The sequence below is a fragment of the Doryrhamphus excisus genome, chromosome 21, assembly GCF_030265055.1.
Source record: "Doryrhamphus excisus isolate RoL2022-K1 chromosome 21, RoL_Dexc_1.0, whole genome shotgun sequence".
Lineage (NCBI taxonomy): Eukaryota > Metazoa > Chordata > Actinopteri > Syngnathiformes > Syngnathidae > Doryrhamphus > Doryrhamphus excisus.
In genome coordinates this window covers 14,461,392-14,479,327 of record NC_080486.1, presented here as the reverse complement: position 1 = coordinate 14,479,327, position 17,936 = coordinate 14,461,392, and the positions used below count along the sequence as shown (strand labels likewise).

The following is a 17,936-nucleotide window of genomic DNA, read 5'->3' as shown; positions in this document are numbered from 1 at the left end:
TATGGAGTACACAGATGTACACATTTCCTCTATGGTACACATCAAAATTGAGGGACAGGAAGCGTTTATGGTGAATAAATCCAGTACGGTCCAGGCTTCGGGGAGTGGGGGAAGCCAGAGTTTGAGAAGCATCTTCCGTGTGGGGGCGCTTGGCCTTCCAGGTGAAATACGTCAACAAAGACGAGTAGATAAGATGAAAGCAGTGTGCCGCCATTGTTCAGTAGGGAAGGGGGCGGGACTTCAATCTGCAATTATTAACACAACACTTCAATTAATCCATAATAAAATCGTCATTCATACTGTTCAAACTTTTACTGTTACTGTTATTTGTCTGCATCCTTGCACTTTACCAAAAACAAGCCTTGTAAACTACTTATATATTATGCCATGTTCATTTTCTTTTCATTGGAGAATTGTATTCATTGCACAATGAACTGCTTGCATGAAACAAAAAGAAAAAAGTGCCAGTCGTGTCATTGAAATAATGTAATTATAATAATAGTACATACAATGCTGTCTAATACAATGCTCTCTTATACTTACCAACGCTCCCTTTCCTTGGGCGTACAGTCTCTACACACTCATCAACCTTTTTATCACTTATGCTATACTGTCCTTGCAGACCTTGACTTCTATTGTAGCACACTGTTTACATGTGCCTATCTAACATGGGCAAAGAGTACAAAGAGTACTTGGAGTAAAGGGAGTGAACAAATATATTGTAATTAATGTAAAACAAAGAGGGGGTAGCGTTCCTTCTCCTTTTGGGCCACGTGGAGGTGGTCAAAAAGGGTTAGGTCATGTATTACATGATGTACACATGTATGTATGTATGATGTACATACATTACATGATGTATTACAAAACATGCCATTACAAAAAGCATTGAAGTTGTTTACACAGAAGCTAAGCAGTTTTATGTTTTGCATGTTGTGTTCTTAGTGTAACCAAATGTTACCTTAAAACCATTGGTACGTACCAGACTGATGGTGGTGTTGCACACGTACTCATTACATCATTGTGACTCGCTCTGGTGAAATGTTGACTGCTGAGCCAAAAGGCTCCAGGCTTTTGCTCTGATGCGGACTTTGATCCAAACCACGGCGGATCCGGTAGAGCTTGTGGGCCACACATGGAAGCAGCATCAACACCTTCCCCGCGATGACGCACGACGGCAGTGCCAATGCCACCACAAAGCTGGGGGGCATGTAAAAGCGGTAAGCATCCTCTTCGAAGGCTCGCTTCCAGCCAAACAAGAAGCCGTGGAATGTTGCGATGAGCAGAGCGATGTAACCCAGCGTGGACTAGAACCAAGACACAAGAACGTGATGGAACAACTCTCCTTAGCATTGATTTGGGATTTTGTCTGATTTACAGTGTCAGAATGATGAATACATGTTCATTGTTTGGCGTAGGGCCATTTACTATTTATTAACTATGAAAAGAGCCATTTTACCCCCTTGCCCACTAAAAAAATAAACATCATTTAAAATCAGTGTCTTATAAACTTCTCAAAGTTTCTATGTTTCTTCATTTTAACAGATTTTAACATCAGAACACAACAAATAGAAGTGCAGCGTGCATGTGGAATGGATGCCAACTCATAGGTAACGACAATATCATCTTGGTTAAACCTCAATATCCCACGCCTGATGATATTCTGTTCATACCTGGATGAAGCCAAACTCCCTCCAGTTGAGTGTGTGGTGAACAGAAGGGATGGAAGTAATGGCCAGCAGTGACATGAGTCCAAGACTCATGATCCCAAAGGAAACATACATCTCCACCCTCCAAACCTCCTCTTCATTCCAGGAATTCTCCACATTAGAATGGACCTGCCAACACAGGCAATGTTGACACAAAGCCATGAATAATGTCCTACCTACTACTGCACTGCCACTCCCCCCGACCAATGTCCTCCTATCAAAATCCAGTTTGAGCGGAATAACAACGTATTCAATGCCATTGTGGGAAGTTCTGGATGGTTCCTTTTAACCTGTCTACTTGCCATCAATCCGATGCCCCGAGAATACTAGACTTGGATCCAGAGTGACAATATTCACAGGCTTGAATCCAACATGATGCCACAAGAAATTCATAAGTCACACACTGATATCGCTGTCTTTCGCCTTTCTTCATTGCACCACTGAGAAATCTTTTTCACATAATTTGTCTTTTCAACTCCAACTGGCTTGTGGTGGTTTATTATAAGAAAGACAAAACATTCATTGGATATTAGTGGTGACTCAAAGAAAGCGCAGCTTCCATGCTGGTGGGCTGCTAGCTTGGGGTTTGAACAGATTGCATCGGGAAAACCTCTGACACGTCCTTGATGTTGGTTGTGTTTTGTCGTGTTGGATCAAAGTTAGAAAGTACTATCCAGAACTTCCCACATTGGGATTGAGGACTTTGCTATGAACATCCAAGATGTTCAGTGACAACCAAGCAAAGGACACCACACCGTCACCCACGCATCAAAACAACCACGTTCTCATCTTCTCTCTGGAAAACAGACTCCATGCTTGTAGTGTAGTGGGCTTTGTTTTTGGTCTGCTACACATAAATAAATCAACCAATAGCATGAGATACTGCTTATTTCTTGCCGTCTGTCTTGCTTCTGCTCCGATACTGCACAAAGCCAGTCTATATCCATATAATGGTGCTTAAAGTAAACGTTGATATTTTGAAAATATGCATATATCGCCCAGCCCTTTGAGGGAGTCATTTCTATGCTAATACAGCGAGTCAGACAAGCTACGGACTTGGAAATATAGGTTGAAAAGCAAACAATAGTAATGGATACACTAGCACCAAATGGTTTCTGACCTGTTGAAAAGCAGTGTTGAGCAGCAGGTACCTCTCAGACCGCCTCATGGGCAAACAGAGACTGTAGAGAACATGGATAGAAGCTAAGAAAAAGCTTAGAAGGCCTAACTGTTTTCGGCATTGCAGCCATCCCTCCAACCAATGTGGAAGGTGCCTGTACTTTGTGCCATAGTACAGTTGGTGGGCAGCAGCTATCTGGCCGGCCAGGTACACCAGTGCCAACAGAGTGATTGCCACAGTCGGCAGCGTCCGGTTGACCATCTCAATGGGGATCTTGTAGAAGTCACTCTGTTTGTATTTCAGATAAGGGTGGATGATATCTCTTACGAAGGAATAGGCGAAGAAGAAGACAGACAGGGTGACAGCGGTGAGGACTGGACCTTTCCAGCCAGGAAACAACCGTAAGGGCATATTTTCAATGTCCTGAGATGAAGATAGTGTACCCATGTCTAGCGGATGGAAATGTAGCTGGCGGGCTAACTCCATGATATGATGACGAGCCTCCACCGAGTCACTGCACACAAACACCTGCAGAGGAACACAGCAGAGATGCTGGAAATGTATCAGTACATCATTTCTATCATCCTTTTTGGAATATAGGTGTTAGCCGTTTCCTTTGACTTCGCAGTTCACAGGCACAATGTGAAAAACCCTCATGGCACAGAAGCCCCACAAAGCACTTCCTCCTTAGAGATGGTTTGTCTGGGTTTGAAAGATTGTGACAAATTGAAGAAAGAATGTCTCCCAAAGTCCAACTCAATTCCACCAATTTTAACTGAAGTTGCAAAAAGCAAGTTAGCAATTGCTAATGTACACTATGCATGGTGGGGATGGTGTGCTGCTGACCTCCACTTGAGCTGCTGTGGAGTGGTGGATTGAATACTTCAAAGACCTCGTCACACCCACAGAAACACGACAGTGAGGAAGCCACTTCATGGTTTCCCAGGAGGTCAAAAAGCTCCTTGGTGGCAGGGCTCCGGGGGAGGATGAGATGTGCTCGGAGTTCCTTAAGGCCCTGGAGTTAAGGTTCTTAGGGATGCTCTGGGTGTGAGTCAGATTCAGGTGTAACAGTGTGGTGTGGTTCTTGTTGTGGAGCTGTGGACCAACTCTATACTCTTGGAAGGATCCAAGAGTATATATATATATATATATATATATATATATATATATATATATAAACAAAGCATGCCTACTGCATACTGCAACCGAGATTCACCCAAACATGGGATTGACAATAGTCTTCTGAAGTTCTTTCATTTTAGTGTTTGTAACGCATCTTTTGTATTTGTCTGTACGTGCCCTGCGATTGGCTGGCAGCCAGTCCACGGCGTACCTCACCTCTCATCGGGGTCAGCTGGGATAGGCTCTAGCACACCCCTGCCAACCGAGCGAGGAGAAGCGGCATAGAACATGGATGGATAGATATAATAAAATAGTCTCAAATGCAATGAGTTTATGTACTTCCACTTTCATTCATTCAATTTCAATTCAAATCCTTCGAGTGAGAAGCGGGGTCCACCATGCACTGGTCAGGGTGGGGGTTAGACCCCTAACCCTGACCCAACCAATCACAGGGCACATATAGACAAACAACTATTCCCACCACACTTGCATTCAATTGAATTGAAATTCCAAATGTGTATTTTTCACAAGCTTGCATCTTCCTCCCTCAATGCCACAAGTCAAGTATTCTCAGGCTTTAACAGTTTTTACCACACTTGACCAACTTTTCACAGCTTTTAGCAGGCTTTGAGCTGTGCTGCAAAACACGGTAGACGTACTTGACATTTAATAATTGTGTCACTAATGTTTGGTGTCTTCCTGACACTTCAACTTGGGTGTCATTATTGAGCCCGTCGCCTGCCTCCACTCTCAGCGTGGGAACAAAGAACCAACTTCAAATCGCTGAAGTTGTATTCTAATTGGTTACTTTTTCATTGGTTTCCAACATCACATCTTGCAATGACTTGTATGTACTTGGAAAAAGAATGCAATGAAAATGTGTAGTTGGTACCTGTGTGCTGGCATCCTTGGGGGAGGTCTGCAGCATGGCCCAGGATGATATGACGTTGAATGCTTTGACCACGATGGAGTGTGGCAGCAGCATGGACAAGAACTCAGCATTGGACTCTGGATACTGTTTCAACCTCCTGTTGTTACTTACATCCACCAATATCTTTCCTGCAAGGAGACAAGTCCCAAAAATCTGGAATTATTCTCCTACTTGTCATCTACTGCGTACTGCCAGCATTTCTAAAGAATAGAGCTAAAACAGTGCCCAGATGGTTCAAATCTCCGTTTGGCATCTGTGTGGAGTTTGTATGTTTCTCCCCGTGCATGCGTGCGTTTTCTCTGGCTTCCTCCTACATTCCAACAACCTGTCCAGGGCGTACCCTGCCTCTCACCCAAAGACAGCTGGGATGGGCTCCAGCACACACACTCTGGTGGGCACTGTTCAAATGTTGACTACAACGCAATGTATCTTTTGAAGAGAAGGGTATTTACGCTCTGTCTCCAAGGACACTCCAAGCCTTGTAGAAGAAACCCTCAAACGGTTCAAGTGTGAAGTTTCATTCCCTGTCTGCCTTTGCTGCTTTGAGTGGGTTTTTTCTCATTCCCTTAATAAGTGAGCTTTGACGGACACTGGGCTCCCAAGCAGCTCACTGAAAGTCAGTCAAACATGGATGCAGTAAGTTTGAATAGTTCTCTACCTTCCAGTAAATGCTTGAGGTCCAACAAACTAGCGTAGTGCTCTCGATGGATGGCTAAGATGACGACGTTGGCCTTGCCCACCGCGTCCTCATGATGTGTCACGTCCACCACGTGGGGGAAGACTTGGGCTGCTTGATTTGGATACCGACTGCCAATCACCACGTGGAAGCCGCAGCGCAGCAGACGAACAGTCAGACACTTGGAGAAATCCCCTGATCCTAGAATTGCAACCGTGGGTTGGCTCGGCAAGTCTCCGCACTTGTTGATCTTCGGGAGGAGGTAGGCGGGGCCATCGTGGAGATGGTGGGATGACACGGAGTTGTGACTGCTGATCATCATTGAGTATCTTCTTCTGTGCTTTAGAGGATCCAAAGATGGAGGAAATGCTGCCGGGAGAAATAAAAAGTGTCCATTGAAATCAAACCAAAGAAAATCAACATGTTCACCTTTACTACACGGAAAGAAACCCTGTTCAGATCATTTACATTGGAGGCAACTTGAAAGAACCTTCCTGTGTTGATCAAACCTGTGTATTTGAGCTTGATACCATGTGATTAAACGTTTGGCTAACATTTTATCACTTTACTCCAACGCTATTCAATAACTTGAGACTAATACTATTTTTAGACTTCAATACTTTTTTCCCCATTTTGCATGCTTTTATATTTTGTAGTCCGACATGACTTTCCAACAAAAAGCATTGTTCTTCTCAAAAGCGGCTGTCGGAGTAACCTTTGAAAGGAAAATGTCTCAAATAAGAGAAGGTAAAGAATTCAACTGACATTTCTGCCATACTGTAAAATCCTCAATCAATAGCGAATAAATGTCAGTTTTTCAATGTTTTACCAACTCTGTCACAGCATAGAAAATAAAGCTTTCTGTTGAACAAAGGTTGCAGGCAACCAACCATCTTATGAGAACAATACACACCAAGTTCAAAGCCTGTCAAAACCAAAGTTTCCACTTTTAACATCTCAAATATAGAAATTTGCAACAAAAGATCTTACTATTGCCATTCCAGCAATCGTGTATTTGAATGTGTGATACAGTTCATCACTAAACAATTCACTTCAATCCCTCACAAACAAAGATAAAAATCAACGCTTTCATCAAAAGCTTTATTCAGGAATAAGAGCAACATAGTAGTGGAAGAAATGCTAACACTTTTGTGAACCGGTGAGCTTAAAGGCTATGAGAGTTACCATGACTTTTACTTTTGGAACACCTCCAATGTGAAGCAGAGTTGAGGAGGAACCCTGATGGTCACGATGGAAAAAAAGTCCAACCAGCGGGGCTGCTGCAATGACTTGAAGTACCACAACACCCTTCATGATGATGCCAACCTCAGAACACCCACTGACTTTCTGGTGACGTAGACTCCAGGTGGTTTTCTCCACGGCCTCAGTCATGTCCTGTTAAAAGATATTCACATCAATTATTACGTGACATTTCTTAATACACGGTCATAGAAAAATGGTTAAACCACCCTTTTTTCTTCATTTTAATTCCTGGTACAATCCTTTATTTACCTTCCAAGAGTGTTGGGCAGTACAATGCTGAAGTTATTCATGTAGGAAGTGTGGTTGTGGTTATCATCAAGAAAATCATGGAAGGTGCCAGTATCAGCTCTTGAATGACACTATAGGAGCCATTTTCTCATCCTCATATTTGTTCAAACCAATGTACCTTTAGTTGTACCAGTCATTAAAATGAATCAATAATGTAAAAAAAAAATCAGACCTCAAAACGCTGACTCACACTTGCTTAAGGGGTCGGCATGGCACAATAAAACAAGAAAGTAATCAATAAAGCACTATTAAACACTAAAAACACATCAGAAGACACGGAGCTGCCTTAACTAGCTTGCACTCGGCCAGCGCCATCTTGAAACATGAGACCTCCGCATCAAAATCAGTCTATAGATATGAACGATATGCTTGTTTTTGATATTGTGCTTAATAGAAAGATGAATATTTTTAAATATCGATATATCTTGGCGTCACGTGGTTCTGTCCGTGTATGTAAACAGCGCCACATATAGGCGACCCTTGTGTATTGCATTGTTTTTACCAACTAATAGTCACATGTAAAGGTGAACGTGTTTATTAATGGAAATATAAAAAAAACCTACAACATATCGCTGATGCTAGGGTACAGAATGTCAACAAAACAAAATTGTTCGATACTAAACCGATTCCAAGTGAAAACCAATGTATATTAGCAGTGCCACTGAGGGAGCGAACGACTATTGCCAGTTCCCGCTGACCACACGACGCTTATTTATTGTGACTCAATAAAGTAATATACATTTAGCTGATATTTTTGGAAATATTCATGAAGGACATACAGCAGACTTACCGCCCAAAGTAGTGTCCCGTCGTCCCACAAGCTCTTGGACGTGACTGTGATGGTTGACCACTTGTGCCCACAATGCAAAGCGCGCAAGACGAGATCGCGCAGGATATCGCGATATTTCACGTCACTACCTCAATTGATGAATGAAATCCCGGGACAATCCTAACAGGTTTATGGACCTTCACTGCGTATCATGCAGTTTTTTTGTCCATAGTTACGTTCAACTTTAGGACATGAAGCAGCTGTGTTAAATACACTTAAAATGCTTACATAAGTACATTAAGTTTCCGGCGTGAATGAATATATATGGAAATGCCTTAATTGGATCTCGGGGTTCAGACCTCTGTAAGATCCGATAAGGATAAGTGGCAATGTTGTACACATCTCTGCAGTCATGCTCCAGTAGAAAATAAGTCTTTGGATTCCAATTGATAAAGGATTTTGCGATGAGGAAACATATCTCGAAGCGTGTCTGCCGGTTGTGTAGCCGTGGATGCAGAATGGAGAGCATCCATACGAATTCATATATCCCATTCTTATTCCAGCTACACTACGAGTTGAACATTCATGATGTACAGTCTGCTGTGAAGGTACAAGAAGAAGACATGCAGCTTCTGACCTTCAATCTCCAAGCACACTGACGTCATGAGGAACCTGCACCTGTAGCGTGGATGACACGTTAACGTTCATCAGACCTAAATCAAGGTGACCTACCAGCCGGTAAACTCCGATCGATGATTCCTCTCCTTCCTCTCCCCTGAACGCCTTTTAACCGCGTCTGTCACTGCCCCGTGGTGCGTTCATGTTATGCGTGGACGATCCGACAACCCAATCTTCCAATCAGTGATAGACAAAGCTTCCGGTCCGATCCCGGTGTTGTATACCATATATCATATCTGAGTGAGTTCACGCCAAGTACCGCCGTGGAAGCCCCCCTGCATCACCAGAATGCTGGACGTGGGTAGGGGCGGGGGCGGGCTGCAGGAGGAGCAGACGCTATTTGCATACTTAGGGATAAGGATAAGGACCATAAGGATAAACCTTTGCATGCTAGGACATTTCTACTAACACACACAAAGCGACCATTGTCAAAAGCATGAATATGGTATAATATGGTATATATAATATGGTATGTTACTATGTCACCTTCATTTCCGTTCAACTCCGTGTAGTAAGCAAAGATGGCAAGTGTCATCATTTACACTTACAGTATGTCACTAACACGACAATAATAAATATAGAGTAATAAAAATAATCGTGCAATAGCAGGCAGTCACCGCTGGGAGGTAGCACTTCACAATGTAGTGCTTTAAAAACAAGTCGTATTCTTCTAAATATTAATTGCAACATGGACAGGAAAGAAGGACAACTGAAAAGATCAGATTACTTGATATATGTATGCGGAATACATCAGTGAAAACAACCGGATTGGAGTTTAGCAGTACGCATATTGGTACGGAAAGTACTGCCAAGTATGTAAAGCCATGCAGTAACCATCATCCACCACACAGTGGCAGCAAAGCAATGTGGAAAAGAAAACGTCAAGAATTTGCACAAAGAAGAAGATCGTAGCAGTCATGGCGATAGTCGTAGCAGCCTTCTTTATCATAATAATTCTATTCATTGTTAGTATTATCCGCTTATATTTAACTATCGGGAATGTATCAAACTATAAACCCGAAAGCAAAGGTCGCATTCCTGTGCTTGTCGTTGCGGGATCAGGTAAAATATATGCAGTGTTATTTATGGTCACTTTTGTTTCTTTGTGGGTTTTCTAATGTTTTCTCGAGAATGCAGTTCTTAATCCGGGAACTCTTCGATGAGTAATTGACTGACTGTTTTGTTCCGACTAAAAGTGCTGATACTACAATCAGACTAAGTAGTAAGCAGTGTCCGTAAATGAACGTACTCAAAGTACTCAAAGACGCTGACATAGACCAAGTGAGATGATGCTACCACAAAATATGTCAATTTGCCATTTGCATTATTCCATCAGGTGTGAATGAAACACTGACGTGTTTGTTTTTAGGTGGTCACACTACAGAGATGCTGAGGCTGATGGAGAGTCTTTCTGCTGCCTTCTCACCTCGTCTTTATGTTCTTGCTGATACTGACAGGATGAGCGAGGACAAAGTCCGTGCTTTCGAACAATCCAAAGAGTCCTTCAACTCTGACCCGCAGGTACAAACACAATGTATGTATAAATATATACTGCTGCCAGTAGTCCAAATGCATGTACAAAATCAAGGATTTGTGGACTTCACGCGCTGAATGTAAAAAAATTGAATGAAGGTGTGCCGTAGTATTGTATGTCATGTTGCATTCATGCACAACTCTTACCACGCGTACACACAAAAGCTAATGGTAGAAGAGTGAAACTACAAATACCCATGGCTGGCCAAATCCTCCTGCTGCCCGCTTCACAACCTGACCATCAAACTCCTTCACAGACTCGCTGGCACTCAGCCACATTGGAGGCTTTTCCAGCATCACCTTAACTGAGGTAATGAGGCCTGCACTTATCTGGATGTTGTTGTGGGGTCTTTTGTGACCTCTTGGATGAGTCATGGCTGTGCTTTTGGCGTCATTGTGGTTGGCCCGCCACTCCTGGGAAGGTTCACCACAGTTCCATGTTTTGGCCATTTGTGGTTAATGGCTCTCACTGTGGTTGGCTGGTGTCCCAAGTCTTTAGAAAGGGCTCTAGAACCTTTTCCACACCAACAGATCTCATTTCATCTGAGTTATGTTTTATCGGGGGGGTACTTTTCATGTTAAAACTGCAGGACTGTCGTGTCGTCATTTTATGTAAAAAGTGCAGCATTTTGTCATTGACTGACTATAATTGGAAAAAGGAGCAAACAGTTTTTCACACTACTGTACGTTGATGTCTTTGCAAGGTGGTAGACTTACCAAATGCAGTACTTCTTCAAATACTTCTGTAAATGTTTCCTAGTACGCCATTCATCGGATCCCACGGAGCCGAGAGGTGCATCAGTCATGGAGTTCTTCGGTCGTAAGCACCCTGAATGCGCTGCGTTATTCTGTGCCGCTGGTCTTTCGCCTCCGACCCGACATGGTGAGCGTCTTCAGCATATTGAAGAGCATGTGGGAAGAGAGGGTTAGTCAACATCTGCCCTCTTTGGCGCTTTTCATTGAAAATGTGTTGGCTTGTTTTTGTAGGTGCTGTGCAACGGCCCGGGGACGTGTGTTCCTCTGTGCATGGCAGGACTCCTGCTTGGAGTGGTGGGAATGAAAAAAGTCTTGATTGTTTACGTTGAAAGCGTTTGTCGAGTGGAGACCATGTCGCTCACAGGGAGAATCCTCTACCACATGGCAGACTACTTCTTTGTGCAGTGGGCCAGTCTGAAGGACCGCTACCCCAAATCCATTTTCCTCGGAAGAATAGTGTGATACTACTTGTTCCTCAGTATTGAGTAAATATGATTGTTACCTCTGTGTACTGCATATGATACATTGTGTTGAGCCCAGCAGTAACCAAACTCCTAGCAGGGCATGTTTTCACTCAGCCAATCAGTGTCCACATGCATACGCACATCACAGAGTGAGCGGGTGAGTGTGCTAAAACAGTAATTTGAAGCTATAATTCCATGTACTGCAAACACTTGGAATAAAAAAGGGGAAATACTGTCTTCATGCCTATCATGTATAAAACACAATCAATTTCAGCCTGTGTTTGTCCCAAAGACGATGAAACAAACAAAAGGGTGGAACCTGGGTTTCCAAAGTATAACAGCGCATTGTGCACCAAATCTACTTTGACTGACCTCCCACAGAAGGTGTAAATGTCATCAAGGTAACTGCGTCGTAACGCCTGACTAAATTCATCCATTGAAGACTGTATGCAAATCAGCTGACCTCTGCCTTGAAACGCGATGTCAGCTACAGAGTATGTGCCTGGGTGTTTTGTCAAAATTCCTACCATCTATGCTTTCTAATCAATGGGGGAGTTCTTTTTCCATCATGCTCCCGTGGAAGGTGAAGAGTGTTCCATTCTTGGAAGAGCATTGTTGAGTCTAATGGGGTTGGACGCGGGCCCCCGCTAGCCGTGTCTAGCATGAGTCGCCAACCCGCCAATTTTTGGGACTTGCAGATTGAAAGAACATTCAGAAAATCACATTAGTGGACTGAACTCTGAACTCTTGTACTCAAATATTCTGCAAAAATAAGCTTTTCTACATGGAACTGTTCCACTTGACAGTTCAGTAAACGCTGCCCTGCCGTTATAAAATCTAGCAGTTCACCAAGTCTCTTAACAACAAGTGATATTTGATTTGAATATGCCAACTGCTGAGATAACGACACCACAACAACCAAGGGAAACTGGAGTAACACAGCAGATAGAAGGAATGGGACAAGTAAACGGGTTTTGGAGTGGTAGTAGTAGTAGTAGTGTGGCGGAATGGAGTACAAATTCTAAATACACACTCGGCCATGCAGTACACGTCATCTGTATGCTTTATTGTGCCAGTGCAGATGTACTGTACAGCAACAATACTGTTGCATTTCTTATGATTCACTTGGAATGTCGGTAGAGAGAATTCAAAAGCACACATGCTTGAGCAGGTTGAGGCAAGAAGTGGGAGTTGGAAAGCACTACTGTCAGCATCCACACTCTCCCCCATGAAGCTGGAAACATTCTGCTGTGGGGATTCTATCACCAAAATCCCTCCTGAGGCGTTTGCACCTCTGTACGATTGATTATATGAAACTTGTTTAGTGTCTGTGTTGAAATAAATGGAGCATAAAAATGAAGTGTTGATAACTACCAATCAATGAAATACTTCGTGTACTGCAGTGACTTAGTGTGTGAGATGCAGTACAGAAGCAACCACCATCACCCCATTCAAGCTGGGCCGAGTACCTTGCTCAAGGACACTTGGTGACAGGGGATGGAACCCTCAACCTTCCGTGAGGGAGACACACGGGATGATGCTGACAGAGCTGAAATGATAAAAAATGACAATGTGCGTGAGATCATTGGCAGTCTAAGAAAGCCACGGCTGACAGTTACTTCTGTTTAATTGCTTTTACTATCATAGCTTGTACTCATACACTACATATAGTAGTACACACACTAGATGGAGTAGAGTACACAAAGTACACTAGAGGAGATGGAGAAGGTAGAGTAGATGGAGCATTCAGCCTCAGGTGATAGTTGAGCAATGAAAGCCTGTGTGTTTGTTTTCAAGGCACGTCCTATCAGAGGAATGCGAGTGGTCTTTATCAGCCTCGTAGACTTCCTGTTGCAGAAGCCTGAACACGCCTTGTGCATACTCGTGAGAAATCATACCATCAATCCAGGTCACACTTTCCCAACTCTCCAAATGTTGTCAGTGACATGCACTAGTAAGATGTGAAAAAAGTGTGATGTTTCATTCTTGATGTTGCATGCGTTCTTCACTTGACAGGTGCTTGTGTAGCACAGATGTACTTTCCATGTACTTTCAATTGACAAGGAACATACCAATCCATCCGTCTTCTTTCACCAATTCAGTGTGGATGGCTCTCAGCTGGGAAGCCCAGACTTCCTGGCCCTGGGCCACCACTTCCACTTCCAGGGGGGGGGGGGGGGGGTACACTGAGGCCGTCTCCGGCCAGCTGTGAGCCATGGTCCCTGACCCAGTTTCCTACAAAGGAAAGGAAAGTCATTTTGGCCACTTGAGTCTGCGATCTTGCTCTTGGGGTCACAAGCCAAAGCTTGGGAGCGTAGGAAGTAGGAGAGGCAGGAGAGGGTGGGAGTGTGGATGGAGCTGTAAATCACCAACTGGAATAGGAGCAGATTCTGCTAAATGTCAAATGTTTTCTGTGCGGGTTATTGTGTGTAGCTGCTCTATGGGAGACCACAGCTCGATACAAAGGGTGGAAAAATGAGCATCATATGTGATTAAGGAAAGGAAACCAATTAATTTAAGTCTATCGTCTGTCTAAGTCGAATGGCCTTGTGGATTTTTCCACCAGGGAATTTGCATTATTTCCACAAGGGAAATTGTATATAGCAAATCATACACAATCTCACAATAATAAGTGACTAACACCACATCCAATTATACACTAACAGCAAAGAAAAAGAGGTCTCTTAAGTTATAGGGAGTCTGCAATTTCAAAATAGTTAAACTACAAGCTCAGGGATGGCACAGTGCCCAATTTATTGAATGAACATTAACAATAAAAAACGGAAAAAAACAAAATGGGCCATTAATCCACCTAAATTCTAAACGGGAAAAAACAGCGACAGTCAATATCGCACTTGAACACAGTCCTTGAAATCATTTCAATTACACCCCAACCAGCAAACTATAAAACAGTGCACGGCTGGGATATAAAAAAAGATGAGAAAACTAGTCCAAGTAAACCTGTTCATCTAAGAATGAGGTGCAAAGACAAATACTACCAGTACCTTTCCGATGCACCGCTTTAAGGACCTTGGTTATGTGATTAGTATAAATTTCAATGGAATTGTCTGTGTGAAATGTCACTTTTAACCGTGTGTATTCTTCATTATTTCCCAAAATGCAACAAGTAAATAAAGAGGTGAACTCAACCGCAGCTTCCGGTGTCCGGCGTCTCAGTGCCGGAAATGCCATATCTGGGCATCCCTCGGGGCTGCTGGGTTATGGGAGAAGCCTTTGTGACGTCATTGGGTTTCGGCGAGTACTGCAGAAAGTACCGATGTAAGAAGTACTGATGGTACCTGCGAGGCCAAAGTCGACATTTCTCTGCAGATTAACTTTCTGGACTTAAAATGAGGACAAAAGGTTCAAGATTGATTGACTTTTTCCCGCTGCTTTTTTTCGCCGTCTCAGGTAATTTGGATGATTTGACATAACGCGATCATTACCACCCCGTTCAAGCCGACTACTGCATCTTTTCTTCACTACTTCATCTTTTACAATCACACGTCATGCGTGAAAATGTCGCCTTAAAACATTGATTCAATTAATTTGTAGCAAAAAAATGCCTAGCAAAGCACTTGGCTTACTTTTGTTTGAATTATATTCTTTATTTTTTCCATTTGATTTCAACTGTCTTTATTTCTCCATTTCACTTCAACTATATTCTTTATTTCTCAATTTCACCTGAAGTTTATAGTGTATTTCTCCACTTGCCTTGACCTGTATTTGTAATCAACTTGAACTGAGCTGTATAGTTGGTTAAGTCTACCAGGGAAGGTGTACAGCCTTGTTGCTTGCAAGGTGAAACATGCAGAACATTGCACACTCTGCCTCTCCCCTCCCTGTAAAATGGCTTTTAAGATGACAATGCCATTGCTTAATATTGTGCAATAAAGAGAAGTTTCCCATTGGTAGAGAATGTTTCCAGTCATGCTCATGCTGAAATGACTGCTGATAATCCAAGCATTAAACGTGAATTGTGACTTTTACAGGATCCTACCCTACAGCCCGGAACGTCACCTGGGAATCCACAAACTTTAAAACCATTCTGAGCTGGCAGCCCCTCCCGAGCCACTACTCCTACACTGTGGAGTTCTCAGTGTAAGTCCTAAGTCCTCCAAGCCACTTTCATCACCACAACACGCTTTGTCTCATATGGAAGCCATACAGGACACACAGGTATTGTACCTTGTACTGCAGTACTTCCATTCACTCTTACGGCTTCCTTGTCATGTGACGTGAGCACACAGACAAAATGAAACCTCCTTCACCTGACAAAAAGAAAAAGGCTAACAAAGACGGGTAGAACCAAAAATCACCATGACAACATCAATACTACCTACACGTATACATCATGTATTCTATATTGTACATAATATTACCCACACGTACACGGCATTAAGATGGTAAATATTGCAGTACTTGAAGTGTAGGAGTACACGGTATTATGATTGTAAATATTGTAGTACACAGCATTAGGATAGCAGTAAGTATGTGTATTTGTGGTCTACATGTTGAATCTTTGCAGGCTTGGCAGGAGCAAAGAGAGGAACAGAAACTGCATCCGTACTTCAACACGTACGTGTGATCTGACATATTCTCTGATGGACGTCAAGGCTTGCTATGTGGCCTACATCCTGTCTGAACCCCCCCTGGGAGTCACGTCTGACCTCACCGAGTTCCCCTACACCAAATCGTCAACATTCTGTCCCTACCAGGACAGTAAGTACTTGGGAAGCACATGTACTGTACATAGTGTACATAGTGTACACAGCAGGGGTCTCCAACAGGTAGTTTGGGAGCTGCCTTTGAGAAGATTGGCGACAGCAACCCAGATGAGCGCATTGTGTAAATCAAGCCGAAAAGAAGTATTGGCAGTCGTATCAGTAAAAGACTAATGGCTTCTTTAAAAAGATGAGATTTCTTGTTTGAGAGAAAAGCCTGTGATGGTTGAGCGCTACGGCGTCGCTACGGTGAAGCGAGTCATGCCTCCTTTCTCATGGTTAACTGGTCCCAGAGCCCACCCAGTAAGACCATTTAGGCAAAGCAGGATTCAATATCACTACCTGGAATATTTTACTCACCTGTTTATGACTTTGTAACATTAGGACATGAAATAACGGCACAGTCCTCGGCTTTATTACGTCACACAGGATCATTGCAGATGGCTGCTGCTAGCATAGGGCGCCAACTATTAGCCTCTCCAATTTACTTCTTCTAAACTACTAGTCAGAAGCCAAGTAGGACCTGTATGTACTGTATATGTGGTTGATGGTAGATTGTATGGATATCCAAGGTCAATTAGTTATGGTAAATATCTCCCAGACTACTGTATGTACTGTGTGTACTGTATATGTGGTTGATGGTAGATTGTATGGATATCCAAGGTCAATTAGTTATGGTAAATATCTCCCAGACTACTGTATGTACTGTATGTACTGTATATGTGGTTGATGGTAGATTGTATGGATATCCAAGGTCAATTAGTTATGGTAAATATCTCCCAGACTACTGTATGTACTGTGTGTACTGTATATGTGGTTGATGGTAGATTGTATGGATATCCAAGGTCAATTAGTTATGGTAAATATCTCCCAGACGACTGTATGTACTGTGTGTACTGTATATGTGGTTGATGGTAGATTGTATGGATATCCAAGGTCAATTAGTTATGGTAAATATCTCCCAGACTACTGTATGTACTGTGTGTACTGTATATGTGGTTGATGGTAGATTGTATGGATATCCAAGGTCAATTAGTTATGGTAAATATCTCCCAGACGACTGTATGTACTGTGTGTACTGTATATGTGGTTGATGGTAGATTGTATGGATATCCAAGGTCAATTAGTTATGGTAAATATCTCCCAGCCCCAGACGACTGTATGTACTGTGTGTACTGTATATGTGGTTGATAAGAATGTGGTGAAATGTATCCAGATGCTATGAATGCTTCTTCTGATTGTGACTCTTCTTATCCAGCTGATATTGGCAGAGTGGAGTTCAAGCTGGAGGTGAGCAAGGACAAGAAGACGACCTGGTTGATGGTGACGGACCCGCTGACTGCTTTGTTTCAAGATGATCAGCAGCTGAGCATCAGGGACATTTTTTCGGAGAAGTTAGAGTACAAAGTTACTTATCGTAGGAACAAGAGCACTGGCAAGGTACATTTGATGAGTCAGCAGATCAGCCTCATACTTGACAAATGAAGCCATGACTTACCTCTGCTTCCAGAAAGTCTACATCTCAAAGAGCAACGTGATGGAGATACCGGATCTGGATCACGAGGAAAGCTACTGTTTTACGGTTCAGGCCTTCATTCCAAGCCGCAGGACGGACAAACAGCTGGGAAAGCCCAGCCAAACGCAGTGCTCTGAGGACCACAAACACAGCATCCTTGAAGGTAAACAAACATGTCATCTTTGTACTATGTACTACTTTGTATTATCATTTATTACTCACGGCAGCATGAGGTCACTCAACAGTAGTCACAAAGCATCTTTGAATTCTTCATTTTCCTTTTCTGACCTCCAGCCCCCCCCATTTGTTTATATGGCAGCAAACTAGTCAGATTGTAAAGCCATAGTCGTGTAAGACGTTTCATATCTTTATCTTCCTGTCAGAAAGCAA

The 17,936-nt window shown here is 42.9% G+C and overlaps 3 protein-coding genes across 10 annotated transcripts in view; 2 read left to right on the top strand and 1 right to left on the bottom strand.

Annotated features, from left to right (window-relative positions):
• Nucleotides 1-96: 96 nt before the first annotated feature.
• Nucleotides 97-17,691, bottom strand: steap2 (STEAP family member 2, metalloreductase). Of its 7 annotated transcripts, XM_058060957.1 has the most exons (10): nucleotides 14,312-17,691; nucleotides 13,379-13,541; nucleotides 12,776-12,855; nucleotides 10,804-10,977; nucleotides 5,538-5,924; nucleotides 4,841-5,007; nucleotides 2,827-3,354; nucleotides 1,671-1,835; nucleotides 980-1,304; nucleotides 97-245 (listed from the first exon to the last, which is right to left on the bottom strand). In XM_058060957.1, the coding sequence occupies exons 5-9, from the start codon at nucleotides 5,875-5,877 to the stop codon at nucleotides 1,011-1,013; spliced, it is 1,494 nt and encodes a 497-aa protein (XP_057916940.1). In that variant the 5' UTR covers nucleotides 5,878-5,924; nucleotides 10,804-10,977; nucleotides 12,776-12,855; nucleotides 13,379-13,541; nucleotides 14,312-17,691; the 3' UTR covers nucleotides 97-245; nucleotides 980-1,010. The 7 variants fall into 7 exon arrangements, with proteins under 7 accessions (XP_057916940.1, XP_057916937.1, XP_057916939.1 ...); XM_058060954.1 differs by lacking the exons at nucleotides 10,804-10,977; nucleotides 12,776-12,855; nucleotides 13,379-13,541; nucleotides 14,312-17,691 and adding exons at nucleotides 6,753-6,950; nucleotides 7,897-8,388; XM_058060956.1 differs by lacking the exons at nucleotides 10,804-10,977; nucleotides 12,776-12,855; nucleotides 13,379-13,541; nucleotides 14,312-17,691 and adding exons at nucleotides 6,882-6,950; nucleotides 7,897-8,388.
• Nucleotides 9,430-11,543, top strand: alg14 (ALG14 UDP-N-acetylglucosaminyltransferase subunit). The gene is made up of 4 exons (XM_058060964.1): nucleotides 9,430-9,615; nucleotides 9,923-10,074; nucleotides 10,847-10,969; nucleotides 11,074-11,543. Exons 1-4 carry the CDS (start codon nucleotides 9,471-9,473, stop codon nucleotides 11,302-11,304), a joined length of 651 nt encoding a protein of 216 aa, XP_057916947.1. The 5' UTR covers nucleotides 9,430-9,470; the 3' UTR covers nucleotides 11,305-11,543.
• Nucleotides 14,553-17,936, top strand: part of f3a (coagulation factor IIIa) — a 6,197-nt gene continuing 2,813 nt past the window's right edge. For both annotated transcript variants that reach the window (XR_009120709.1, XM_058060962.1), the window contains exons 1-5: nucleotides 14,553-14,717; nucleotides 15,299-15,407; nucleotides 15,835-16,028; nucleotides 17,289-17,470; nucleotides 17,541-17,709. Coding sequence is in view for 1 of the 2 variants with exons in the window: in XM_058060962.1 (XP_057916945.1) it covers nucleotides 14,657-14,717; nucleotides 15,299-15,407; nucleotides 15,835-16,028; nucleotides 17,289-17,470; nucleotides 17,541-17,709 (715 nt within the window). In the remaining variant the exon portion in view is untranslated. The remainder of the gene's footprint in view (nucleotides 14,718-15,298; nucleotides 15,408-15,834; nucleotides 16,029-17,288; nucleotides 17,471-17,540; nucleotides 17,710-17,936) is intronic.

What these genes read in the sequence shown, in the direction of transcription:
- steap2 (XM_058060952.1), bottom strand. Translation starts at nt 8,540, where the DNA reads ATGACGTCAGTGTGCTTGGAGATTGAAG. An exon ending in CCTCAAGCATTTACTGGAAG is followed by an intron (nt 5,008 to 5,537) that starts GTAGAGAACTAT and finishes GTCTCCTTGCAG; the next exon opens with GAAAGATATTGGTGGATGTA. An exon ending in GGGAGTTTGGCTTCATCCAG is followed by an intron (nt 1,305 to 1,670) that starts GTATGAACAGAA and finishes TCTTGGTTCTAG; the next exon opens with TCCACGCTGGGTTACATCGC.
- alg14 (XM_058060964.1), top strand. Translation starts at nt 9,471, where the DNA reads ATGGCGATAGTCGTAGCAGCCTTCTTTATCATAATAATTCTATTCATT. An exon ending in CCTTCAACTCTGACCCGCAG is followed by an intron (nt 10,075 to 10,846) that starts GTACAAACACAA and finishes AATGTTTCCTAG; the next exon opens with TACGCCATTCATCGGATCCC. An exon ending in TTCGCCTCCGACCCGACATG is followed by an intron (nt 10,970 to 11,073) that starts GTGAGCGTCTTC and finishes TTGTTTTTGTAG; the next exon opens with GTGCTGTGCAACGGCCCGGG.